The sequence below is a fragment of the Cetorhinus maximus genome, unplaced genomic scaffold (genome assembly GCF_964194155.1).
Source record: "Cetorhinus maximus unplaced genomic scaffold, sCetMax3.hap1.1 HAP1_SCAFFOLD_241, whole genome shotgun sequence".
Taxonomy (NCBI): Eukaryota; Metazoa; Chordata; class Chondrichthyes; order Lamniformes; family Cetorhinidae; genus Cetorhinus; species Cetorhinus maximus.
In genome coordinates, this window is record NW_027596203.1 from 133,524 (window position 1) to 160,117 (window position 26,594).

The 26,594-nt window shown below is 50.3% G+C and overlaps 1 protein-coding gene across 1 annotated transcript in view; it reads left to right on the forward strand.

Moving 5' to 3' along the window:
• Window positions 1-3,938: 3,938 nt before the first annotated feature.
• LOC144673063 (scavenger receptor cysteine-rich type 1 protein M130-like) overlaps window positions 3,939-26,594 on the forward strand; it is a 39,589-nt gene continuing 16,933 nt past the window's right edge. The window contains exons 1-12 of the mRNA XM_078535060.1: window positions 3,939-3,987; window positions 4,754-5,062; window positions 6,855-6,938; window positions 8,029-8,352; window positions 9,384-9,407; window positions 11,250-11,372; window positions 12,105-12,206; window positions 12,856-12,954; window positions 14,082-14,105; window positions 15,945-16,025; window positions 16,167-16,226; window positions 16,857-16,934. Of these exons, the coding sequence (XP_078391186.1) occupies window positions 4,771-5,062; window positions 6,855-6,938; window positions 8,029-8,352; window positions 9,384-9,407; window positions 11,250-11,372; window positions 12,105-12,206; window positions 12,856-12,954; window positions 14,082-14,105; window positions 15,945-16,025; window positions 16,167-16,226; window positions 16,857-16,934 (1,291 nt within the window). The 5' untranslated portion in view covers window positions 3,939-3,987; window positions 4,754-4,770. The remainder of the gene's footprint in view (window positions 3,988-4,753; window positions 5,063-6,854; window positions 6,939-8,028; window positions 8,353-9,383; window positions 9,408-11,249; window positions 11,373-12,104; window positions 12,207-12,855; window positions 12,955-14,081; window positions 14,106-15,944; window positions 16,026-16,166; window positions 16,227-16,856; window positions 16,935-26,594) is intronic.

The window sequence follows — 26,594 nt, forward strand, 5'->3', positions numbered from 1 at the left end:
AGCCCCACTTGACTGGCACCCCATCCACAAACATTCACTCCCTCCAACAGATGAGTTTTTCCTCCACTGTTTGAGGGTCGGTATTGAGGGAGTGCAGCAATGTCGGAGTCTCAGTGCTGAGGGAGTGCTGCACTGTCAGAGGGTCAGAGCTGAGGGAATGCTGCACTGTCGGAGGGTCAGCACTGAGGGAGTGCTGCACTTTCGGAGGGTCAGTACTGAGGGAATGCTGCACTGTCAGAGGGTCAGTACTGAGGGAGCGCTGCACTGTCAGAAGGTCAGTACTGAGCAAGTGCTGCACTGTAGGAGGGTCAGTACTGAGGGAGTGCTGCACTGCCAGAGGGTCAGTACTGAGGGAGTGCTGCACTGTCAGAGGGTCAGTACTGAGGGAGTGCTGCACTGTTGGAGGGTCAGTACTGAGGGAGTGCTGCACTGTTGGAGGGTCAGTACTGAGGGAGTGCTGCACTGTCAGAGGGTCAGTACTGAGGGAGTGCTGCACTGTAGGAGGGTCAGTACTGAGGGAGCGCTGCACTGTTGGAGGGTCAGTACTGAGGGAGTGCTGCACTGTCAGAGGGTCAGTACTGAGGGAGCGCTGCACTGTCAGAAGGTCAGTACTGAGCAAGTGCTGCACTGTAGGAGGGTCAGTACTGAGGGAGTGCTGCATTGTCAGAGGGTCAGTACTGAGGGAGTGCTGCATTGTAGGTGTGCCAGTACTGAGGGAGTGCTGCACTGTCGGAGGGTCAGTACTGAGGGAGTGCTGCACTGTCAGAGGGTCAGTACTGAGGGAGTGCTGCACTGTCGGAGGGTCAGTACTGAGGGAGTGCTGCACTGTCGGAGGGTCAGTACTGAGGGAGAGCTGCACTGTCGGAGGGTCAGTACTGAGGGAGTGCCGCACTGTCGGAGGGTCAGTACTGAGGCAGTGCTGCACTGTCAGAGGGTCCGTACTGAGGGAGCGCTGCACTGTAGGAGGGTCAGTACTGAGGGAGTGCTGCACTGTCGGAGTGTCAGTACTGAGGGAGTGCTGCACTGTCGGAGGTTCAGTACTGAGGGAGTGCTGCACTGTCGGAGGTTCAGTACTGAGGGAGTGCTGCACTGTCAGAGGGTAGATGCTTCCACTTCTCAGGGGACAGACCAGAACTAGGAGCCATCGATATAAGATCGTCACTAATAAACCCAATGGGGAATTCAGGAGAAACATCTTTACCCAGAGAGTGGGGAGAATGTGGGACTCGTTCCCACAGGGAGTGGTCGAGGTGAATAGTGTTGATGTGTTTAAGGGGGGAGCTGGATAAACACACGAGGGGGAGAAAGGAATAGAAGGGTATGGGGCTGGGGTGAGATGGAGAGGGATGGGTGCGAGGGAAGAGGCTGGTGTGGAGCAGAAACACCAGCACCGACCTGTTAAACAACGTCACTCAGTCTCTTTTCTAGATAAAAGCACTCCCAAATTGTTCCATCCTTCCTGACATTTTTAACCTCTCAATTACGAACGTGCAAACTGGGGGCAGGAGGAGGCCCTTCAGCCCCTCGAGCCTGCTCTGCCATTCAATAGGATGATGGCTGACCTGGGTGTGGCTTCAACTGTGCTTCCCTGTCTACCCCTGAAAACCTTGGACTCCCTGGTCAATCAACAATCGTTCGCCCCCCAGCCTTAAAAATACTCAATGGTCCAGCCTGAGGATGTGAATTCCACAGACTCACGACCCTCTGAGAGAAGAAATTCCTCTTCATCTTCATCTTCAGCAGCAGACACCTTACTCAGAGACTGTGCCCCCCACCTCGTTCTAGATTCCCCCACGAGGGGGAAATATCCTCCCAGTATCCACCCTGTCCAGCCCCCTCAGAATCGTATATGTTTCGCTAAGATCACCCCTCATTCTTCTAAACTCCAATGGATCCAGGGTCCAACCAGCTCAACCTCTCCCTCATAAAACAAACCCCCTTCATCCCAGGAATCAGCCCAGTGAACCTTCTCTGAACTGCCTCCAGTGCGAGTCTATCCCTCCTTAAGTGAGGAGACCAGTACTGTCCACGGTGCTCCTGATGTGGTCTCACCAAATGTACCCCTGTAGCCAAACTACTTTTATACTCCATCCCCCCAACCCTCGCAATGAACGACAGCATTCCATTTGCCTTCCTGATCACTTGCTGCATCCGGATACTAACTTTTTTGTGATTCATGTACCAGGACACCCAGATCCCTCTGCACCTCAGAGTCCTGCAGTCTCTGTCCATTTAGATCATTTGCTCCTTTTCTATTCTTCCTGCCCAAGTGGACAAGTTCGCATTTTCCCACCTTATGCTCCGTCCGCCAATTTCTTGCCCACTCACTCAACCTATCCATGTCCCTTTGCAGACTCCTTATGCCCTCTTCACAACTTATCTTTGTGTCATCAGCAAATTCAGCATCTATACATTAGGTCTTGTCATCCAAATCATTGGTATAAATTATAAATAATTGAGGCCCCAGCACTGATCTCTGTGGCACTCCACTTGTCACATCTTGCCAACCTGAAATTGACCCATTTATACCTACTATCTGTTTCCTGTTAGCTAGCCAATCCTCTATCCGTGCTAATATGTCACTCCCTGCACCATGAGCTCTTACTTTGCATAGTAACATTTGGTGTGGCACCTTCTAAAACGCCTTCTAGAAATCTAAGTACAGCACATCCATCGATTCCCCTTTACCCACGTTGCTTGTTACTTCCTCAAAGAACTCGAATAAATTAGCCAAACATGATTTCCCTTTCACAAAACCATGGTGACTCTGCCTGATTACATTGAGATTTTCTAAGTGCCGCGCTCTAACCTCCTTAATAATAGATTCCAGCATTTTCCCTATGACCAGGTGTTAATCTAACTGGTCTGTAGTTTCCTGCTTTCTGTCTCCTTCCTTTCTTGAGTAGAGGAGTCACATTCGCTATTTTCCAATCTGATGGGACCTCTCCAGAACCGAGGGAATTTTGGAAAATTAAAACCAATGAATCCACGATCTCAGCAGCCACTCCTTTTCAGACCCGAGGGTGAAGTCCATTGGGACCCGGGGACTTGTCAGCTTTTAGTTTGAATAATTTTCTCAGTCCCCCTTTCCCTGGGGATTGGAATTGTTTTAAGTTCCTCCCTCCCTCCCAACTCCAGATTCACAATTATTTCTGGGATGTTATTTGTATCTTCTACAGTGAAGACAAACACAAAACATCTGTTCAGTTCATCCTGCATTTCCTTATTATCCATTATTAATTCCCCAATCTCACTCTCTGGAGGACCAATGGTCACTTTACTCCCTCTTTTCCTTTTTAAATACCTCTAGAAACTCTTACTATCACCTTTTATATCTCTAGCTAGCTTTCTCTCGAACTCTAATTTTACCCTTATTATTATTTTTCAGCAATTCTTTGCTTGTTTTTTTGCATTCTGTCCAATCTTCTGACCTGCCACTCATCTTTAAGGAATTGTATGCTTTTATTGTCAAATTTCAGTTCCTTAGTTATCCATGGATGGTGTGTTTGTCTCTTGAACTCTTTCAGGAATGTATCCTTTCTGAGTATTCTGAAATATCCCCTTAGTTGTCTATCACTGCATCTCTACTGACCCATCCCTTCACCTAATTTCCCAGTTCATTTTTGCCCTTAATTCATAATTGCCCTTAGCTCAGTTCAATCCACTGGTCTTAGGCCCATCTTTTCTCCCTCCAAAGTGAATGCAAAATTCGGCCTTGTTATGATCACTGTTGCCGAGTGGCGCTCTAGTACCGAGGTCATCAATTAAACCTGCCTCTTCGCACAGGCCCTGGTATCTGGTAACATGCTTGTAAATGCGCCCAGTGTCGAAACGTCAACTTTGCTCTTCTCCGCCAATGCCGCCAGACCTGCTGAGTCTTTCCAGGTATTTCTGTTTTTGTGCTGTGAAGTAATTTCCTGGTTTATGTTTCAGGGACCACTGATTCAACCACTCTGACTGCCGACGTCAAAACCGCAGACAAAATTGGTGAGTCTACCTCCTTCTAGAGCTCATACTGAGGTGGTGGGGGGGAGGCCCCAGCGCAGTGTTAGTTTTAAAGTTATCATTGCGGAGGTCTGTGAGGCGACAAGACCACACTAGTTCAAAACACAATTTGAATACTTTTAGCGCATTGTGTTATAATTCGGCGACACCCCATCCGCACACATCCACTCCCTCCACCACCGACGCACGGGGGCAGCAGTGTGTGTGTGTGTGCACCGTCTACAAGACGCACTGCAGCAACTCACCCAAGGCTCCTCCGACAGCACCACCCAAACCCACGACCGCTACCGTCTAGAAGGACAAGGGCAGCAGGCACATGGAGGGGGGGAACACCCACCACCGCCTGGAAGTTCCCCTCCCAGCCACTCGCCATCCTGACTTGGAGGTGGCAGGGAGTCACGTGGAGCTAAATGGCAACGGTGAGCGTGTTACGGGAGCTTAATGACAAACTGGGAGAGGGGTTCACATCTACCGGCATGGACGCCAAGTTGGGAGTGGGTTCGTACCTACCGGGGTAGCAGCGGAGCGGTCGTGACGCGGTGCCAGTAATTCGGAGGCACAGAGTGACCTCCCCGGGGGACACGGGATCGAATCCCCTCACGGCCGTTATAAATTCAATGAGTAAAACCTGGAATTCAGAGCGAATCTCAGTGACGGTGACTGTGAAACTATCATCGATTGACGATAGGATGCCAAAGGGGCTAATTAAATGCAAAACCTTCCTCTCTCCCCCCCTCCCACCTGACAGCACGCATCAACCTGACGATGGGGCTGAGCCCTTGCTCGGGCAGAGTGGAGGTCGAGTACAATGGGACCTGGGGGACAGTGTGCGATGATCACTGGGGTGACGAGGAGGCCGCCGTGGTGTGCCGGCAGCTGGGCTGCGGCGGCGCCAAGGTGGTGGTTAACTCCTCCGCCTTCGGTCTGAAGAAGGGGAAGATCTGGCTGGACGACATGAATTGCACGGGGAGGGAGGCCTCTCTGTCGGAGTGCGCACACCGCCAGTGGGGCGAGAGCGACTGCTCATACAAGGAGGACGCTGGGGTCATCTGTGAAAGTAAGCGGCCATTTCCACAAACTCTGTGGTCAGCAGTGGCTTAGACCGGTTACCACTTCACTCCATCTCTCTCTATTTCTCTTTGTGTGTGTGTCTCTCTCTCTCTATTTCTCTCTCTCGCTGTCTCCCTCTGTCTCTCGCTATCTCCCTCTGTTTCTCTCTCTCTATTTCTCTTTGTGTGTGTGTCTCTCTCTCTCTCTCTACTTCTATCTCTCGATTTCGCTCCCTGCCTCTCTCTCGCTGTCTCCCTCTGTCTCTCACTATCTCCCTCTGTCTCTCTCTCTCTATTTCTCTCTCTCACTATCTCCCTCTGTTTCTCTCACTCCCTCTCTCTCTATTTCTCTTTGTGTGTGTGTCTCTCTCTCTCTATTTCTCTCTCTCACTATCTCCCTCTGTCTCTCACTATCTCCCTCTGTTTCTCTCACTCCCTCTCTCTCTATTTCTCTTTGTGTGTGTGTCTCTCTCTCTCTCTCTATTTCTCTCTCTCGATTTCGCTCCCTGTCTCTCTCTCGTTTTCTCCCTCTGTCTCTCACTATCTCCCTCTGTTTCTCTCTCTCTATTTCTCTTTGTGTGTGTGTCTCTCTCTCTACTTCTCTCTCTCGATTTCGCTCCCTGTTTCTCTCTCTCGCTGTCTCTCTCTGTCTCTCACTATCTCCCCCTGTCTCTCTCTCTCTATTTCTCTTTGTGTGTGTGTGTGTCTCTCTCTCTCGCTACTTCTCTCTCTCGATTTCGTTCCCTCTCGCTCTCTCGCTGTCTCCCTCTGTCTCTCACTATCTCCCTCTGTTTCTCTCTCTCCCTCTGTTTCTCTCTTTCCCTCTCTCTCTCTCTATTTCGTTCTTCAGTTTGTCCGGAGAGGTGCTGAACTCTTTCTGTTCCTCTACGTTACTGTTCCAGAGGCCAGGAACAAACTCAGACCGGGGGGAATCGCGTCGCCTGTGAAGGTCTCTCAGCGGGTTTTACATTTCCTTTGCGAAAGTTATTCACTTCACCTTGAACCCTGTCACTCCGCAGCCTCTCCCTGAGTTTGAGTTCTGCCGCTCTTCCATGTTTCTGTTTGAGATAGACGGCGTTCCTTCAGGAGGCTGAGTCCTCACGCACCCCCTTTTCCATCCTGTCGCGCTCCTCGAACTCCCAGCGCTCTTTCTGCCAAACTTTGCCTCGTTCCTTTTTTTCCAGACAGGAACTCTCCCAGCTTCCAATTGAAATCTCACTGGCCAATCAAGGTCGGATTTCCCTTAACCCGTTTCACCCGAGAAGGCTTGGTTCCCCCACCTCTCAACACCATCACGGGTAGCAGTGCCGATTGCTGTCTATAAGGGACAGTTACTCTGCCGATCCCTTTCACTTGGATTTATTCACCTGTGCACAACTGCAGCTTGGCAGATGTTTGTTCCAAACTTAATTGATGATCACCAGGACAATTCTTAAAGATACAGTCCAACATTTAGCACAACAATAATTACTACAGTATCTCTTCATTTTCTCTCTCTCTCTCTCTCGTTGCCTCTCTCAGTTTTTGTCTCTCTATCTGTCTCTCTCTCTCTCTCACTATTGCACCCTCTCTCTCTCTCTCTCAGAATCTGCCTCTTTCCATATCGATCTCTCTCTGGCTCTCTTTCTCTCTCTGTCTCGGACTCTCCCACTCTCTCTGCCTGTCTCCCTTTCTCTGTCAGTCCTTCTCTGTCTCAGTCTCTCTCTCTCTCTCTCTCTCTCCCTCTCTCTCTCGCTCTCTGTCACGGGGCTGTGAGATTATTGAATTTAATGTTCAATCTCAGAATGCTGTCCTTTTCAGAGGAAGATTTGGAAAAGCTGCAAAAAATGCTGAACAAATGCTCAGGGAATTATTACAGGACAAAAGGCGAGGAGATATGTGCAGGTATGTTCAGTGTCCACAGGCTTTGTAACAGCACCAACCCAGACATGTCTAAGAGTCATTAAAAACCCAGACAGCTCAGACCTTTACTCTGTATCTAACCCCGTGCTGTACCTGTCCTGGGAGTGTTTGATGGGGACAGTGTAGCGGGAGCTTTACTCTGTATCTAACCCTTTGCTGTACCTGTCCTGGGAGTGTTTGATGGGGACAGTGTAGAGGGAGCTTTACTCTGTATCTAACCCCGTGCTGTACCTGTCCTGGGAGTGTTTGATGGGGACAGTGTAGAGGGAGCTTTACTCTGTATCTAACCCCGTGCTGTACCTGTCCTGGGAGTGTTTGATGGGGACGGTGTAGAGGGAGCTTTACTCTGTATCTAACCCCGTGCTGTACCTGTCCTGGGAGTGTTTGATGTGGACGGTGTAGAGGGAGCTTTATTCTGTATCTAACCCTGTGCTGTACCTGTCCTGGGAGTGTTTGATGGGGACAGTGTAGAGGGAGCTTTACTCTGTACCTAACCCCATGCTGTACCTGTCGTGGGAGTGTTTGATCGGGATGGTGTAGAGGGAGCTTTACTCTGTATCTAACCCCGTGCTGTACCTGTCCTGGGAGTGTTTGATGGGGATAGTGTAGAGGGAGCTTTACTCTGTATCTAACCTCGTGCTGTACCTGTCCTTGGAGTGTTTGATGGGGGCAGTGTAGAGGGAGCTTTACTCTGTATCTAGCACCGTGCTGTACCTGTCCTGGGAGTGTTTGATGGGGACAGTGTAGAGGGGGCTTTACTCTGTATCTAACCCCGTGCTGTACCTGTCCTGGGAGTGTTTGATGGGGACAGTGTAGAGGGAGCTTTACCCTGTATCTAACCCCGTGCTGTCCCTGTCCTGGGAGTGTTTGATGGGGACAGTGTAGAGGGGGCTTTACTCTGTATCTAACCCCGTGCTGTACCTGTCCTGGGAGTGTTTGATGGGGACAGTGTAGCGGGAGCTTTACTCTGTATCTAACCCCGTGCTGTACCTGTCCTGGGAGTGTTTGATGGGGACAGTGTAGCGGGAGCTTTACTCTGTATCTAACCCCACTCGATACCATTGGGTTTTAGATCCGACTGGATTCAGGCTAGCCGATGGCCCTCACCGCTGCTGGGGTCGAGTGGAGATTGAATTGAATGGAACATGGGGGACCGTGTGTGATGATTTATGGAACGCAATGAGCACGAAGGTCGTCTGCGAACAGCTGAAGTGTGGGCCCGCCATCAACTCCTCCGGTGAAGAAGGGTCACACACTAAGGGTGATCCCACGTCTCCAATCTGGCTGAACCAAGTGCAGTGTCGTGGCAACGAGTCCGTGATCTGGGGCTGCCGCTCCTCATACTGGGGGGAGCTGGATTGCCACCACAAGGAGGATGTCGAAGTAGTTTGCGAATGTACGATCCCTTGCCCGCGGCCTTTCTGCCTCCTTGACCCCAGCCCCTCTTTTGAGCTTTCCGTGGCTGCCCATCACCACCCCATTCCCCTGGGGGCCGATGGAGCCAATTACCTCGAAGGAAAGCACTTTCCGGCTGAAAGACTTTTTTTGTTTTCCCTTCCAGTGATACACAACCAAGTGGATTATACATGGATCTGCAAAGCTGAGCAGTAAAATTCACCTTTTTGTATCCTTCTCTCCATAGTTTATTGAACTGGTGCCCTAGAAGCATCTGAAACACGAGCAGGAGGAGTCCATTCGTCCCCTGCAGTCTACTACCCCATTCAACACTGTCACGGTTGATCTTCTACCTCAGCTCAACCTTCCCTCCCTATCCCTTTGTGCCCCAAATATCCATTGACCTCAGCCTTGAATATAATCAACCACAGAGCACCCGCGGCTCCCTAGGGGAGAGAATTCCAAATACCCACAGCTCCCCCCTGCCCCCCCCCGCCGAGTGAGGACGTTTCTCCTCGTCTCCGTCCAAAATGGCCGACCCCCTTACCCTGAGAGATTTCTCCGTCTCTCGCCATTCAAAAAAAAAAAAATGGCGCCAGCGCGTCAGATGCCGTCGCGTTTCTGGACGCGGTGGGGGATCAGGTTTCGAGGGTAGGGGCTGGCCCGAGGGGCCGAACGGCCTCCTCCAGTCTCCTGTTTTACCCGGGGATGGCGTCGATGGTGCTGAGTTCAGCCCCGAGTGACACTGTCACCTCTCGCGTCATTCCAGCCCCATGGCCAAGTCGTCTTCCACCTTGAATCGAACGACGATGGGGTCACCTGCGTTGCGCTTCGGAGGACCCCTTCCAATCACGAGGGGAGGCATTGGCTGGAGTGAACGGAGAAATGTCGTCTCCCATTGTTAATGCAAATGTTTCCTGGAACCGCCCTGACCTGTTGCACAGCCTATGTTTGCTCTGTATAATTTTTCAGTGTGCAGTAAGTTCGATTGCGATGCTTAGCCTGATTTGGGTTGTTTTCTTTTTTTTTCAGTTCTACCTCTCCTTCAGGCACCAGGTGGGTAAAGTAATTTCCTGATATTGAAGAAATATTAAAACAATCTCACATACGGTTACTGCCTCTATACAGGTATGTCTTCACTTGCCAGAGGTGGCACAGTACCTCACTCTCTCACACACTCTCTCAAACTCAGTCTCTCTCTTACTCTCACTCGCTCTCTCTATCTAGCTATCTCACTCCCCCAATCTCTCTTGCCTCAAGTCAGCCTCCAAGAGTTTGTAATCGCCTCCAGCAATTTGATTCCCATAATACAGACAGAAAGCCCCTCAACTCAGTTTGGAAAAACACTGAACTGACGGACAGTCAGTCCTGAGGGAGAGCTGCACTGTCGGAGGGTCAGTACTGAGGGAGAGCTGCACTGTCGGAGGGTCAGTACTGAGGGAGTGCCGCACTGTCGGAGGGTCAGTACTGAGGGAGTGCTGCACTGTCGGAGGGTCAGTGCTGAGGGAGTGCTGCACTGTCGGAGGGTCAGTACTGAGGGAGTGCTGCACTGTCGGAGGGTCAGTGCTGAGGGAGTGCTGCACTGTCAGAGGGTCAGTACTGAGGGAGTGCTGCACTGTCGGAGGGTCAGTACTGAGGGAGCGCTGCACTGTCAGAGTGTCACTACTGAGGGAGTGCTGCACTGTCGGAGGGTCAGTACAGAGGGAGTGCCGCACTGTCAGAGGGTCAGTACAGAGGGAGTGCTGCACTGTCAGAGGGTCAGTACTGAGGTAGCGCTGCACTGTCAGAGGGTCAGTACAGAGGGAGTGCTGCACTGTCAGAGGGTCAGTACTGAGGTAGCGCTGCACTGTCAGAGGGTCAGTACTGAGGTAGCGCTGCACTGTCAGAGGGTCACTACTGAAGGAGTGCTGCACTGTCAGAGGGTCAGTAATGAGTGAGTACTGCACTGTTGGAGGATAGGCACTGAGGGAGAGCTGCACTGTCGTAGGTTCAGTACTGAGGGAGTGCCGCACTGTCAGAGGGTCAGTACTGAGGGAGTGCCGCACTGTCGGAGAGTCAGTACTGAGGGAGTGCTGCACTGTCGGAGGGTCAGTACTGAGGGAGTGCTGCACTGTCGGAGGGTCAGTACTGAGGGAGTGCCGCACTGTCGGAGGGTCAGTACTGAGGGAGTGCTGCACTGTCGGAGGGTCAGTACTGAGGGAGTGCTGCACTGTCGGAGGGTCAGTACTGAGGGAGTGCTGCACTGTTAGAGGGTCAGTACTGAGGAAGTGCTGCACTGTCGGAGGGTCAGTACTGAGGGAGTGCTGCACTGTCGAAGTGTCAGTACTGAGGGAGTGCTGCACTGTCGGAGGGTCAGTACTGAGGGAACGCTGCACTGTCGGAGGGTCAGTACTGAGGGAGTGCTGCACTGTCGGAGGGTCAGTACTGAGGGAGTGCGGCACTGTCGGAGGGTCAGTACTGAGGGAGTGCGGCACTGTCGGAGGGTCAGTACTGAGGGAACGCTGCACTGTCGGAGTGTCAGCACTGAACGCACGCTGAGCTGTCGGAGCGTTAATATGGAGGGAGTGCTGCACTGTCTAAGGTGTGATTTCAGGTGGGTGCAGAAGCTCCCATGGCCACTATTTGGAAGATGAGCAGGAGAGGGGCGGTGGATTTCTCCCCTGAGTCCCGGGGCCAATATTTATCCCTCAACCAACATCGCTAAAAATAGATGTCCTGGGTCATTGTCAAATTGCTGTTTGTGGGATCTTGCTGTGCGCAAATTGGCTGCTGTGTTTCCGACATTACAGCATTGGCCTCACTCCAAATAAATGCCCTTCGTTGGCTGTGAAAGGCTTTGGGATGCCCTGCGGTGTGATGACTGAGATAACAGCCCATTTTCTCCTTCCCCTGGTTTAGGGTATGATCCATTCCGAGATGACTTAATCCCTGTTGTTGCTAGCATTATTCTCGCCGTCCTACTCGTCATTGTATCAACAGCTCTGGCCTATCAGATCTACCATAGGAATGACCCAGTATCCGGTAAGTGTTGTCAACTGAGCGCCCAGCAGCTAGCTTCAGACCGGCTGAACGCTTTGACCGATAGCGACAAGAGGAGGCCATTTAGTCCCTTGAGGGTGTTCCATCCTTTAGAGTTACTTCATCGTAACTCCACCTACCCACCTCAGTTCCGCCACTCTCAACCCCCTTGGCCCCCATGAAAATCGAACAATTCAGTTTGGAAACTTTCCATTGGCCAACCCGCCGCCTCGAAGCGAAAGGGCTGAAGTCAGGTTAAATATCGCGGTCAGGCTTATTAGCGGCTGTAAGATTATACAGAGTAAGGAGAGTCTGCTGCAACCGCTCGGGCCAGATCTGGGCGAGCATTCGTGATAAGTTGGTGACAGCACAGGGTTTTTATTTCTTCATCTGAATCCGGACGCAGATCCCCTTATCGGGGGAGATTGTTCCAGGTTTCACCCCCTCCCACTTTATGTGAAGAAGCGCTTCCTGACATCAGTCCAGAACGGCCTGGCTCGAATTGTAACATCCTGCCCGCTTGTTCTGGACTCCCGCACCCTACAGTCCAGAGATCCTGATCCGATTCACCAATGACAGTAGCTCTTGTGTGCTTTGGAAGCCGTCCTTGCTGTCCAGGCCTCCGGTGTAGATATCAGTCACGGGACAAGGTAGGGCTATCGCTTGTGCGCAGGCTGCGAGGTACTTACTTTGCGACGGGGCTTGAGTCTGAAGCACGTCTCCTGGTTCCTGCAGGTGGGAAAGGCGTTAGACCGGTGGATGCTCGGGAGTATGGGATTTATGAAGACATCGACTACGGACGGGTGAAGAGGCTGTCGAAGATGTCCCACGTTTCAGGTACCTCACCCCGCCCGCGGGCACCCAAGGCGGCAACGGACACGGCAGCCGCTATTCCCATTGGCGGAACAAGTGGAGCGGATCTGCTCGGTGCTGAGGCTAGTGACACCGAGCCACCAAAAACACTCCCAGCACAGAAACCAGGCCATTCGGCCCATCTGCTCCGTGCTGGTGTTCCTGCTCCACACGAGCCTCCTCCCAACCTCCTCTCCATCTCACCCCATTCACATATCCTTCTGTTCCTCTCTACCTCATGTCTTTATCCAGCTTCCCCCTTAAATACATCGACACTATTCACCTCGACCACTCCCTGTGGGAGCGAGTCCCACATTCTCCCCACTCTCTGGGTAAAGAACTTTCTCCTGAATTCCCCATTGGGGTTTATTAGTGACGATCTTATATCGATCGATGGTCCCCCTAGTTCTGGTCTCACTCCGACAAGTGGAAACATCTTCTCTACGTCGACCCTATCGAAACCCCTCTCATCATTTTAAAGACCTCGATCAGGTCACCCCTCCCCTCAGCCTTCTCTTTACTAGAGAAAAGAGCCCCGGCCGGTTCAGTCTTCCCCTACGATTATAACCCCTCGGTTCTGGGATCATCCTTTGTAAACCTAAACCTAACGTTGTGACCTCATCTCCCGTTCCAGAGGCCACAAACTCCAGCGCTTCCATTAACAAACTGGACTATTATGTTGACGAAGATGAGGAGCTTGCGAGGATGAACGGAGATGATGCTGCCCTCGCCGGTAAGTTTATCTCCGGATCACCATTCGCTTCGGGGGCAAGGTTAATCTTAAAGTCGTAAGATTTAGGAGCAGGAGTGGACAATTCGGCCCCTCGAGCCCTTCCCCGCCCTTTAATAAGATCACAGCTGACCTGATAGTGACCTGAAATCTGCGTCCCGCCTGCCCCCGATAACTTATCACCCCATTGCTTACCAAGAATCTATCCACTTCGGCCTTCAAAATATTCTAAGACTCTTCCCCCCCCCATTGCCTTTCCAGGGAAAGAGTTCCAAAGGATCATGACCCTCTGAGTGATAAACAACCAGCCTCTTTTAAAGAGCGACCCCCCCCTTAGCTCTAGATTCGTCCACACAAGGGGAAACATCCTCTCCACATCCACCCTCTCGAACTCAGCCTTGAGTATATTCAGTGACCCAGCCTCCACTGCTCTCTGGGGGGAGAGGGTTCCACAGACTGACTGCCCTCTGAGGAAGGAAATCCTCCTCAACTAACCTCTTAAGAGGGAGACCCTTCATTTTGAAACTGGGGCCCCCCCTCTCCCTCGTTCTAGATTCCCCCTCCGCGAGGGGGAAACATCCTCCCAGCGTCCACCCTATCAACACCCCCCTCAGAATCGTATATGTTTCAATAAGGTCACCTCTCATTCTTCTAAACCCCGACGGGTACAGGGCCCAACCTGCTCATACTCTCCCTCATAAGACAAACCCCCTTCACCCCGGGAATCCAATACACAAATATACCATCGCTGTAAGGGTTAAAAGCTCCCGTGGCAAACGAGACGAATTAAAGATAATTTGAGATCCAAGCGAGAGGCTTATAATGGGGCGCAGAGGGACCTGGGTAGTCCTGGTACATGAGTCACAGAAAGTTAGTATCCAGATGCAGCAAGTGATTAGGGAGGGCAAATGGAATACTGTGCCTTTATCGCGAGGGGGGATGGACTATAAAAGTCGGGATGTTTCGCGACAACTGGACAGGGCGTTGGCGAGACCACGCCCGCCTTACTGGGTACAGTTTTGGCCTCTTTATTTAAGGGTTGGAAGCAGTTCAGAGAAGATTCACTGGACTGGTTTCTGACTGCGCACTTGCCACCGATACCTGCAAACCTTTTCCCCTTTATCTTGCAGAAGGCTACGATGATGTAGAAAATGGTGAGCTCGCAATCAACCCAGGAAATCAGATTCAACAGTGAGAGACGGAGGGGAGAGTGGAGGTGGGAGGGGAGTCACGTGGAGACTGATGGAGATGGGAGGCAGCCACGGAGGGAGTGAGGGGGACGGGAGGGAGTTACGCGGGATTTAAGGGGGATGGGAGGGAACCGCGTAGATTTTAAGGGCAGGGGAGGGAGTTACGTGTGGATTTGGGGAGTGGGGAGGGAGTGGCAGGGGTTTTAAGGGAGGGGGAGGGCGTTACGTGGGGATTGAGGGAGGGCAGGGAGAAACATGGAGGTTAATCGAGATGGGAGGAAGCTGCATGGGGATTAATGGAGATGGGAGGGAGTTACATGGGGATTAATGGAGATGGGAGGGAGTTACATGGGGATTAAGGGAGATGGGAGGGAGTTACGTGGGGATTAAGGGAGATGGGAGGGAGTTATATGGGGATTAATGGAGATAGGAGGGAGTTACATGGGGATTAAGGGAGATGGGAGGGAGTTACATGGGGATTAAGGGAGATGGGAGGGAGTTAAATGGGGATTAATGGAGATAGGAGGGAGTTACATGGGGATTAAGGGAGATGGGAGGGAGTTACATGGGGATTAAGGGAGATGGGAGGGAGTTACATGGGGGTTAAGGGAGGGCAGGGAGGAACATGGAGATTAATCAAGATAGGAGGAGGCTACATGGGGATTAATGGAGATGGGAGGGAGTTACATGGGGATTAAGGGAGATGGGAGGGAGTTACATAGGAATTAATGGAGATGGGAGGGAGTTACATGGGGATTAATGGAGATGGGAGGGAGTTACATGGGGATTAATGGAGATGGGAGGGAGTTACATGGGGATTAATGGAGATGGGAGGGAGTTACATGGGGATTAATGGAGATGGGAGGGAGTTACATGGGGATTAATGGAGATGGGAGGGAGTTACATGGGGATTAATGGAGATGGGAGGGAGTTACATGGGGATTAATGGAGATGGGAGGGAGTTACATGGGGATTAATGGAGATGGGAAGGAGTTACATGGGGATTAATGGAGATGGGAGGGAGTTACATGGGGATTAATGGAGATGGGAGGGAGTTACATGGGGATTAATGCAGATGGGAAGGAGTTACATGGGGATTAATGGAGATGGGAGGGAGTTACATGGGGATTAATGGAGATGGGAGGGAGTTACATGGGGATTAAGGGAAGGGGGAGTTATATGGGAATTAGGGAGATTGGGGGAGTTACATTGGAATTAAGGGAGTGAGAGGGAGTTACGTGGGAATTAAGGGAGGGGAGGGAATCATTAGCGAATTAAGGGAGGGGGCGGAATTATTAGGGAATTAAGGGAGGGGGAGGGAATTATTAGGGAATTAAGGGAGGGGGCGGAATTATTAGGGAATTAAGGGAGGGGGCGGAATTATTAGGGAATTAAGGGAGGGGGAGGGAATTGCCAGGGGATTAAGGGAGGGGAGGGAGTTACATGGGAATCAAGGGAGGGGAGGGAGTTATTAAGGGGTTAATGGAGGACAGGGGGCTACGAGGGGATTGAGGGAGGGGAGGGAGTTATTAAGGGGTTAATGGAGGGCAGGGGGCTACGAGGGGATTGAGGGAGGGGAGGGAGTTATTAAGGGGTTAATGGAGGGCAGGGGGCTACGAGGGGATTGAGGGAGGGGAGGGAGTTAGATAGGGATGACCGGGGTGTGAGTGTGAAACCTGGGGTCTATTGGCAAGTGGGAGAGGGGTTCACTTGGACGCGTGTGTGGACGACAGACAGGTTCTCCCCCACCCCGCCCCCACCACCGCACGCCCGTGTAATCCTGTTTTCCGACATTCCCTGCAGGAAACCTCCAGGATAAGAAGGAATATTACGACGACGTGGAGGGAGAGGAGGCCGGGGACATCGAGCTGAAGGTGATGAGAGGTGAGGCTGTCCCGGGAGTGGACATCGGTAGGGAGGGGGGGATTTGGGGTGGCGTGGGTGGGGTGGGTGGGGAGGAGCGTGCGATTGGCTGCTCCCTGCATCTGGACTGACCCGAGACACAGTGTCCTTGTCTCCCCGCAGGAGGCGCTAAGGAGTACTACGATGACGTGGCTGAAGCCAAGGACTCAGACCAGGCATCAGGTGAGGACCTCAGGCAGACCCTGTCGGGCCAGGCGAAGTTCCGGACATTTAGGCGTCCCACGGCTGGTGATAAAGACAAGGCGCTGACCTTGCAACCCCAGGGATACATCCCCCAACAACCCCACCCCCCACCGCCCACCGCCCTGCGCCGACCCACCTAGTTGAACATCCCGATCATTAAGGCTCTCCAGTTACTCGGTAGTCAGTCTTGAACCAAGGTTTGTGTGTAGCGTCCAGGGAGCCCATGTGGCGGAAGTAGGCCATTCGGCCCATCGAGCCTGCTCCGCCACTCCATGGCTGACCTGATAATCCTCAACCCCGCTTTCCTGCCTTTCTCCCCATAACCCTCGATTCCCGGACTGATTAAAAACCGGCCTTAGCGACCCAGCCTCTCCAGCCCTCTGCGGTAAAGGATTCCCACAGATTCACTTCCACTCTGAGAGAAGAAATTCCCCCTCGTCTCCATCTTAAACAGGCGACCCCCCGCTTACCCCCTTAGTCAGTCATCCTCGGACACCTTCGTTAACCTGTCTGCCTGAGGGGGATTGCAGTGGGAGCTTGAACCTTGCCATGCAGTTGTTAAGAAGCAGAGATTTGATCGGACCCCATGTTTTTACTGATTAATTCCAGAGCCCAACAGTGACCCCACTGACCAGGCAGCGAAGGAGTATTATGACGACGTGGCAGAGGCTGGATCAGCCAATGAAAGTGAATCTCACAATCTCGAACTCCGCAGTGCAGCCCGTTCTCCGCACCCTCCCATAGAGAAACCAAAATAAACGCAGATGCTGGAAACCTGAAACAGAAAACAAAAACAGCTGGAAAATAAAGCTCAGCAGGTCTGACAGCGTCTGTGGAGAGGAAGACAGAGTTAACATTTCGAGTCCGTGTGACCCTTCAACAGAACTAAGGAAATAGAGAAATGAGGTGAAATATAAGCTGGTTTAAGCGGGGGGTGGGACAGGTGGAGCTGGATAGGGGGTCAGTGGTAGGTGGAGGCAAAGGAGAGACTGCCAAAGATGTCAGAGACAAAAGGACAAAGGGGTGTTGACGGTGGTGATATTAGCTAAAGGATGTGCTAATGGAGACATTAAGGGTAGCAAGCTAGTGGCAGATGGCTCTAGTGGAAGTGGTGGTGGGGGGAAGGGATCGAAATGGGCTAAAAGGTAGAGATTAAACAATGGATGGAAATACATTTTAAAAATAATAATAGAAACAGGTGGGAAAAGAAGAATATATATCTAAAAAACACATAGAATGATTATTAGACAAAAGGGGGATCGGAAAGGGGGTGGGGATGGAAGAGAGAGTTCATGATCTGAAGTTGTTGAACTCAATATTCAGTCCGGAAGGCTGTAAAGTGCCTAGTCGGAAGATGAGGTGCTGTTCCTCCAGTTTGCGTTGAGCTTCACTGGAACATTGCAGCAGGCCAAGGACGGACATGTGGGCATGAGAGCAGGGTGGAGTGTTAAAATGGCAAGTGACAGGGAGATCTGGGTCATGCTTGCGGACAGACCGAAGGTGTTCTGCAAAGCGGTCACCCAGTCTGCGTTTGGTCTCTCCAATGTAGAGGAAACCGCATTGGGAGCAGCGAATGCAGTAGACTAAATTGAGGGAAGTGCAAGTGAAATGCTGCTTCACTTGAAAGGAGTGTTTGGGGCCTTGGACAGTGAGGAGGGGGTAAATAAAGGGGCAGGTGTTGCACCTTCTGCGGTTGCATGGGAAGGTGCCGTGGGAGGGGGTTAAGGTGTAGGGGGTGATAGAGGAGTGGACCAGGGTGTCCCGGAGGGAACGATCCCTGCGGAATGCCGCCAGGGGGGTGAAGGGAAGATGTGTTTGGTGGTGGCATCATGCTGGAGTTGGCGGAAATGGCGGAGGATGATCCTTTGAATGTGGAGGCTGGCGGGGTGATAAGTGAGGACAAGGGGGACCCTATCATGTTTCTGGGAGGGAGGAGAAGGTGTGAGGGCGGATGTGCGGGAGATGGGCCGGACACGGTTGAGGGCCCTGTCAACTACCGTGGGTGGAAAACCTCTGTTAAGGAAGAAGGAGGACATGTCAGAGGAACTGTTTTTGAAGGTAGCATCATCAACACAGATGCGACGGAGGCGAAGGAACTGAGAGAATGGGATGGAGTCCTTACAGGAAGCGGGGTGTGAGGAGCTGTAGTCGAGGTAGCTGTGGGAGTCGGTAGGCTTGTAATGGATATTGGTGGACAGTCTATCACCAGAAATTGAGACAGAGAGGTCAAGGGAAGGAAGGGAAGTGTCAGAGATGGACCATGTGAAAATGATGGAGAGGTGGAGATTGGAAGCAAAGTCAACAAATATTTCCAGGTCCCGACGAGAGCATGAAGCAGCACCGAAGTAATCATCGATGTACCGGAGAAAGAGTTGTGGGAGGGGGCCGGAGTAGGACTGGAACAAGGAATGTTCCACACACCCCATAAAGAGACAGGCATAGCTGGGGCCCATGCAGGTACCCATAGCCACACCTTTTATTTGGAGGAAGTGAGAGGAGTTTAAGGAGAAATTGTTCAGTGAGAGAACAAGTTCAGCCAGATGGAGGAGAGTAGTGGTGGATGGGGATTGTTCGGGCCTCTGTTCGAGGAAGAAGCGGAGAGTCATCAGACCATCCTGGTGGGGGATGGAGGTGTAGAGGGATTGGACGCCCATGGTGAAGAGGAAGCGGTTGGGGCCAGGGAACTTGGAATTGTTGATATGATGTAGGGTGTCGGAGGAATCATGGATGTAGGTGCTGTTGTTGTCTGGCGCACTGACCTCCACCTCGCAGAGGCTGAACGTCAACTCACAGACACTTCCTCCTACCTCCCCCTGGACCATGACCCCACCACTGAACATCAAGCCATTGTTTCCAGGACTGTCACTGACCTCATCTCCTCTGGAGATCTTCCCTCCACAGCTTCCAACCTGATAGTCGCCCAACCTCGGACGGCCCGCTTCTACCTCCTCCCCAAAATCCACAAACAGGACTGTCCGGGCAGACCGATCGTGTCAGCCTGTTCCTGCCCCATGGAACTCATTTCTTCCTAACTTGACTCCATTCTCTCTCCCCTTGTCCAGTCTCTTCCCACCTACATTCACGATTCAACTGATTCTCTACATCATATCAACAATTTCCAGTTCCCTGGCCCCATCCACCTCCTCTTCACCATGGACGTCCAATCCCTCTACACCTCCATCCCCCTCCGGGATGGTCTGAGGGCCCTTAGCTTCTTCCTTGAACAGAGGCCCGAACATTCCCCATCCACCACTACTCTCCTCCGTCTGGCTGAACTTGTTCTCTCACTGAACAAATTTGGAGAAAGTGAGATGAGTTTAAAGAGAAATTGTTCACGTGTGGTTATGGGTACCCGCATGGGCCCCAGCTATGCCTGTCTCTTTATGGGGTATGTGGAACATTCCTTGTTCCAGTCCTACTCCGGCCCCCTCCCACAACTCTTTCTCCGGTACATCGATGATTACTTCGGTGCTGCTTCATGCTCTCGTCTGGACCTGGAAAAATTTATTAATTTTTATTTTTGATTCCAATTTCTGCCTCTCTCTCACCATCACATGGTCCATCTCCGACACTTCCCTTCCCTTCCTTGACCTCTCAGTCTCAATTTCTGGTGATAGACTGTCCACCAATATCCATTACAAGCCTACCGACTCCCACAGCTACCTCGACTACAGCTCCTCACACCCCGCTTCCTGTAAGGACTCCATCCCATTCTCTCAGTTCCTTCGCCTCCGTCGCATCTGTTCTGATGACGCTACCTTCAAAAACAGCTCCTCTGACATGTCTTCCTTCTTCCTTAACAGAGGTTTTCCACCCACGGTGGTTGACAGGGCCCTCAACCGTGTCCGGCCCATCTCCCGTGCCTTTGTCCTCACGCCTTCCTCTCCCTCCCAGAAACATGATAGGGTCCCCCTTGTCCTCACTTATCACCCCACCAGCCTCCGCATTCAAAGGATCATCCTCCGCCATTTCCGCCAACCCCAGCATGATGCCACCACCAAACACATCTTCCCTTCACCCCCCCCGGCGGCTTTCCGCAGGGATCGTTCCCTCCGGGACACCCTGGTCCACTCCTCCATCACCCCCTACAACTCAACCCCCTCCCACGGCACCTTCCCATGCAACCACAGAAGGTGCAACACCTGCCCCTTTACTTCCCCTCTCCTCACCGTCCAAGGGCCCAAACACTCCTTTCAAGTGAAGCAGCATTTCACTTGCACTTCCCTCAATTTAGTCTACTGCATTCGCTGCTCCCAATGCGGTTTCCTCTACATTGGAGAGACCAAACGCAGACTGGGTGACCGCTTTGCGGAACACCTTTGGTCTGTCCGCAAGCATGACCCAGACCTCTCTGTCGCTTGCCATTTCAACACCCCACCCTGCTCTCATGCCCACATGTCCATCCTTGGCCTGCTGCAATGTTCCAGTGAAGCTCAACGCAAACTGGAGGAACAGCACCTCATCTTCCGACTAGGCACTTTACAGCCTTCCGGACTGAATATTGAGTTCAACAACTTCAGATCATGAACTCTCTCTTCCATCCCCACCCCCTTTCCGATCCCCCTTTTTTCTAATAATTATTCTATGTATTTTTTAGATATATATTTTTCTTTTCCCACCTATTTCTACTATTATTTTTAAAAGTTATTTCCATCCATTGTATTATCACCCACTTTTAGCCTATTTCAATCCCTTCCCACCACCCCACCCCCACTAGGGCCATCTGCCACTAGCTTGCTACCCTTAATGTCCCCATTAGCACATTCCTGAGATAATATCACCACCGTCAACACCCCTTTGTCCTTTTGTCTGTGACATCATTGTCAATCTCTCCTTTGCCTCCACCTATCACTGGCCCTCTATCCAGCTCCACCTGTCCCACCCCCGCCTCACCCCCGTTAAACTAGCTTATATTTCACCTCATTTCTTATTCCTCTTTAGTTCTGATGAGGAGTCATACGGACTGGAAAAGTTAACTGTCTTCCTCTCCACAGACGCTGTCAGACCTGCTGAGTTTTTCCAGTTATTTTTGTATTTGCTCCACTCATTCTAATTTGATTGACCACACTGGGAGCACTGTGCACAGTTCCGGTCTCCATATCCCTTGTTTAGACCACACTGGGAGCACTGTGCACAGTTCTGGTCTCCATATCCCTTGTTTAGACCACACTGGGAGCACTGTGCACAGTTCTGGTCTCCATATCCCTTGGTTAAACCACACTGGGAGCACTGTGCACAGTTCTGGTCTCCATATCCCTTGGTTAGACCACACTGGGAGCACTGTGCACAGTTCCAGTCTCCATATCCCTTGGTTAGACCACACTGGGAGCACTGTGCACAGTTCCAGTCTCCATATCCCTTGGTTAGACCACACTGGGAGCACTGTGCACAGTTCCGGTACCTGTATTATGAAAATGATGTAGAATCTCTGGAGAAAAAACAATAAATTCACGAGCATGATACCGAAATTCAAAAGTCCTGAACTTTGAGCTCTTTCTCATCATCCACCATCACTTACACCTCTTAATGTTCCTCTTCCCTGTCAAAGCACCTTTTAAGCACATTTACACGACACACCCTCTGCTTCTTTTTTCTATCTGGAGTATTTATTAAATAATTTATTTCACTCACTTTCTCTTCAATCCTGTAAGGCCCACTAAATCTTGCATTTACTGAATCCCCTAGTATTGGTAACAAGACTTAATACTTTCTCTCCAGAAACAAAACTGCCCATTTTAGCCGCCTTATCTGCTTTCACTTTCGTCACTTGCTGTGAGATCTTTAAATGTTCCCTCGCCAGCCCACATGGTCAGTTCAATCTTTCCCTGAAATTTGACATGTAATCCAGGAGAGTAGTTCCTGAATAAGCTTTCTGATATCACTGTCTTCATTGCAAATCATTTTTCTGTAACTCCGCTAACCTCTTTGAGTTAAACACTTCAACTGAAGTGCCCTGTATCCCTTCCTCCTGAACAATGCTGTCAAACACAGTGCCGGCTAATTGGATTTCCACACCTCCTTCTTGCCTTTGAGCTGCCCGCTTATCTCGTTTGTCTTCTCCTTCCCTGCGGGTCTTTGATCTCATTGTAACACAATCAGGAAACAATCCAGGATGTTGCTTCTGTAGCACCTCGGTTGAAAACAATTCTACAGGCTGCTCAACTACCAGAGGCATCACCCACATTTGCGATCCGGCTATATCACCACCCAGAATAAACTGAACACCTGCAATGGGCGATTTTTCCACCACTCCAACTATAACTTCACCTGTCTTCCATTTGCTCTTTAAATTTACCTTCCACAACGGAATAGATTCAGCATCTCCATGAACGCCCACTTGTTATTACCTTCTCCTGCAATACTTCCGTTGAACAACAAATATCGCTATCCCACAACATTAAGGCTTGACTTGCCCCTGTGTCTCTTAAAATTTTAACATCTTTACCTACTCCACCCTGTACACATGGAAAGACTTTCCCTTCACGTACAAAGTCTTTAATCATTTCTGCAACCTGTTGCTCAGAATTCTCCTCAGTAATCTGTGAACACATTCCCACTTCTTCAACTCTCACCGATTCTCCCTGTTTCACCTGTACACAAACCACTGGTTTCTCCTGTGCCTGAACCTCAGAACCCACAGTACTTTTACTTCCAGAGCTTTCCTGAACCTCGATAATTCCTACAGCATTTTCCCTGCAGCCTCCAACACTCTGACTTCGTGTGCCCCACGTTATTACAATGAAAACACCTGAATTTTCCAATGTCACTTCTACCTTCAGCACCTTCCTTTTTATTCTGAGAAAAAAACTTCCTGGGAACTTCCAGCTATTCCTTCTCTTCCCTGACTACCCACCTTCCTTTCACCTTCCCACTTTTTATCCTTTTCCAGTTTGAAAGTGTGACGGAAAAGGGTTTAGCTCTATGAACGAACTCCTAATCATCAGCTATCTCTGCTGCTTGTCTTACAGAATCAACCCTCTGTCCCTCCACATGAGTTCTCACTACCGAAGGAATTGAATCTTTAAATTCTTCCAAAAGAATGACTTCCCTAAGAGCTGCATAGGTTGTCTCTATTTTTAACACCCATATCCACCTGTCAAAATTACTTTGCTATATTCTTTCAAACTCAATATAAGTTTGCCCAGGCTGTTTCCTCATATTCCTAAATTTCTGCCTGTATACTTCAGGAACCATCTCATACACTCTCAAAATAGCCTTTTTCACCCCATCATAATTCACCGACATTTCTTCTGATAGCAAAGCATATATCTCAAGCCCCCTACCTAACAACTTAGACTGTAATAATAACGTCCAGTTTTCCTGTAGCCATTCCATCTGTTTAGCCAGCTTCTCAAATGAAATAAAGAATGCTTCAATATCTTTCTCCTCAAACTTTGGAAGAGCCTGTACAAATTCAAACATCTCCCCACTGGGTTCTGCTCTAGAGATAAATCCTTCCTCACCTATTGACATCTTTTTTCTAACTGCCAATATTTTCGGTTGGAATTCTCTCTCTCTCTCTTTTTCTCTTTCCTCCTTCTCCATCTTCGCAATTTCTAATTATCTTTTAAAAGCCATCCCTCTGTCCTTTGCTTCTAATAAAAGCTTTTTCATTTGCAACTGAAGTCTCGCTACCTCCAGCTGTGACTCACTAGTGTCAGGTTTCACTTCCACACTTTTAACTCGATCTGATTTCCTAGCTCCTGCAGGTAACGCCAATTGTAGCTTATCTGCCATCTCTGTTAGCTTCCTTTTGGATATTCTCTCCAACCCAGTCAGAGTTATCTCTCCTCCTCCCAGACAAGTCTTAGCAATTGCCAAAGCCATCCTGCAGTCTCACCACTTCTCAACTACCTCCGCAACTCCTGAATTCAAAGTGCCTCTCGTACTCGTTAAGCTTTAAGATTCACCAATTCCTAACCAATCGAGGAATTAGAAACATAATTTATCCCGGCACAGCCCTCAATCATGATGACCGATGCAGTCGGTAAAGCGGAGTTATTTAAAATTCCCAGAGGGGAACTTTTAACAACTGTCATAACCTATAATTTTAAGTGTTATGTTTAAGTTGCAACTCTAAATTCAGGAATCAGACCACTAAATAAATGAAACATATTAATTTACACAGGTTAAGATATATATACACATGGCTAGAAATTACTATCATAACTTTTAACAAATTCCCAAACTAATCTTGATTAAGGCAACAGCAGCCCTTAGACTTAACCAAACACCAGGCAAAGCATTTTCACCTTACGAATTCAAAATGAGGTTCTTTTCACTTTGGTTCCTGTGGATCCAGTTGGAGGCTTACAGCTGCCTTTTGATCCCACATTGCCTCTGCTCTGCACACCCGAAAACTACTGAAGTTATACCTACCGCCACTGATTGAATTCAAATTTTCATTGTCTCACCAGTCTCTTTGAACTTTACCTTTTAACAATGAAGCAACAATCATTGTACCAATTTTATCTGTGATATAAACATTTTGCTTGGTATCTGCTAGAAAGGCATCAAGTTTTCACCCCACTTCTTGAATGATCGATTCAAAAAATGCAAACGCACGCTATCTCTCTTCTGTATCAAAACTAATACATATCAAAGCACCCAGACTAGCCGGCTTTAATCCAATTAAGACACTCACACAGGCTAAACCACCATTTTAAAAGAAAAATATTTTCCAAAATATTATATACATTAATAGCTTCATAACAAGCTCCCTCTACACTGTCCCCATCAAACACTCCCAGGGCAGGTACAGCACGGGGTTAGATACAGAGTAAAGCTCCCTCTGCACTGTCCCCATCAAACACTCCCAGGACAGGTACAGCACGGGGTTAGATACAGAGTAAAGCTCTCTCTACACTGTCCCCATCAAACACTCCCAGGGCAGGTACAGCACGGGGTTAGATACAGAGTAAAGCTTCCTCTACACTGTCCACATCAAACATTGCCAGGACAGGTACAGCACGGGGTTAGATACAGAGTAAAGCTCTCTCTACACTGTCCCCATCAAACACTCCCAGGGCAGGTACAGCACGGGGTTAGATACAGAGTAAAGCTTCCTCTACAGTGTCCCCATCAAACACTCCCAGGACAGGTACAGCACGGGGTTAGATACAGAGTAAAGCTCCCTCTACACCGTCCCCATCAAACACTCCCAGGACAGGTACAGCGCGGGGTTAGATACAGAGTAAAGCTCCCTCTACACCGTCCCCATCAAACATTCCCAGGACAGGTACAGCACGGGGTTAGATACAGAGTAAAGCTCCCTCTACACTGTCCCCATCAAACACTCCCAGAACAGGTACAGCATTGGGTTAGATACAGAGTAAAGCTCCCTCTACAGTGTCCCCATCAAACACTCCCAGGACAGGTACAGCACGGGGTTAGATACAAAATGAAACTCCCTCTACACTATCCCCATCAAACACTCCTGGATAATTTCCTTTATTCATTCAGGGCATGTTGGCTTCTCTGGCTGGGCCCAGCATTTATTGCCCATCCCTAGTTGCCCCTTGAGAAGGTGGTGGGTGAGCTGCCTTCTTGAGCCGCTGCAGTCTCCGTGTGGTGTAGGTACACCCACAGCGCTGTTAGGGAGGGAGTTCCAGGATTTTGACCCAGCGACAGTGAAGGAACGGCCGATATATTTCCAAGTCGGGATGGTGAGTGACTTGGAGGGGAACTTCCAGGTGGTGGGTGTTCCCCATGTGTCTGCTGCCCTTGTCCTCCTCGGTGGTAGAAGTCGTGGGTTTGGAAGGTGCTGCGGAAGGAGGCTGTCTGAGATATGTAGATGATGTTACAGTGTGCGTTGCGGAGTGTTTATGGAAGAGAGGGGCGTCATTTCTCAGACTAAAGTACAGTCTTCTTCCAGCGGGTGAAGAGAATCAGTCTGTGCCCCAAAAGAGAGCGTTTGGCTACGAGAATGTGGCTCACTACACCTTGCTACCCCAGGCAGTAGGCAAGCCAGAGACAGGTAAGTGAGTCCTTCTGTCTGAGTGAATCTGTAGCACACGGTGAGTTGTTGTGATCTGGAAGGCGCTGCCTGAAAGGGCGGTGGAAGCAGATTCAATAGGAACTTTCCAAAAGGGGGAATAAATACTTGAAGGGGAAACATTTGCAGGGTTATGGGGGGGAAAGAGCGTTTTGGGGTAGAGTGGGGGCAAATTGGAGATATCCTTCAAAGAGCATGCACTGGCATGATGGGCTGAATGGCCTCCTCCTGTGCTGGGTGAGTCCATGGTTCTCACAGGGGCCCCCAGGATAGAGTCAGTGAGTGTCCAAAAGGACAATCCTCAGTGGGGGGTTGTGCCTAATCTCTGAACCTCCCCAACCTGTGTCCCACAC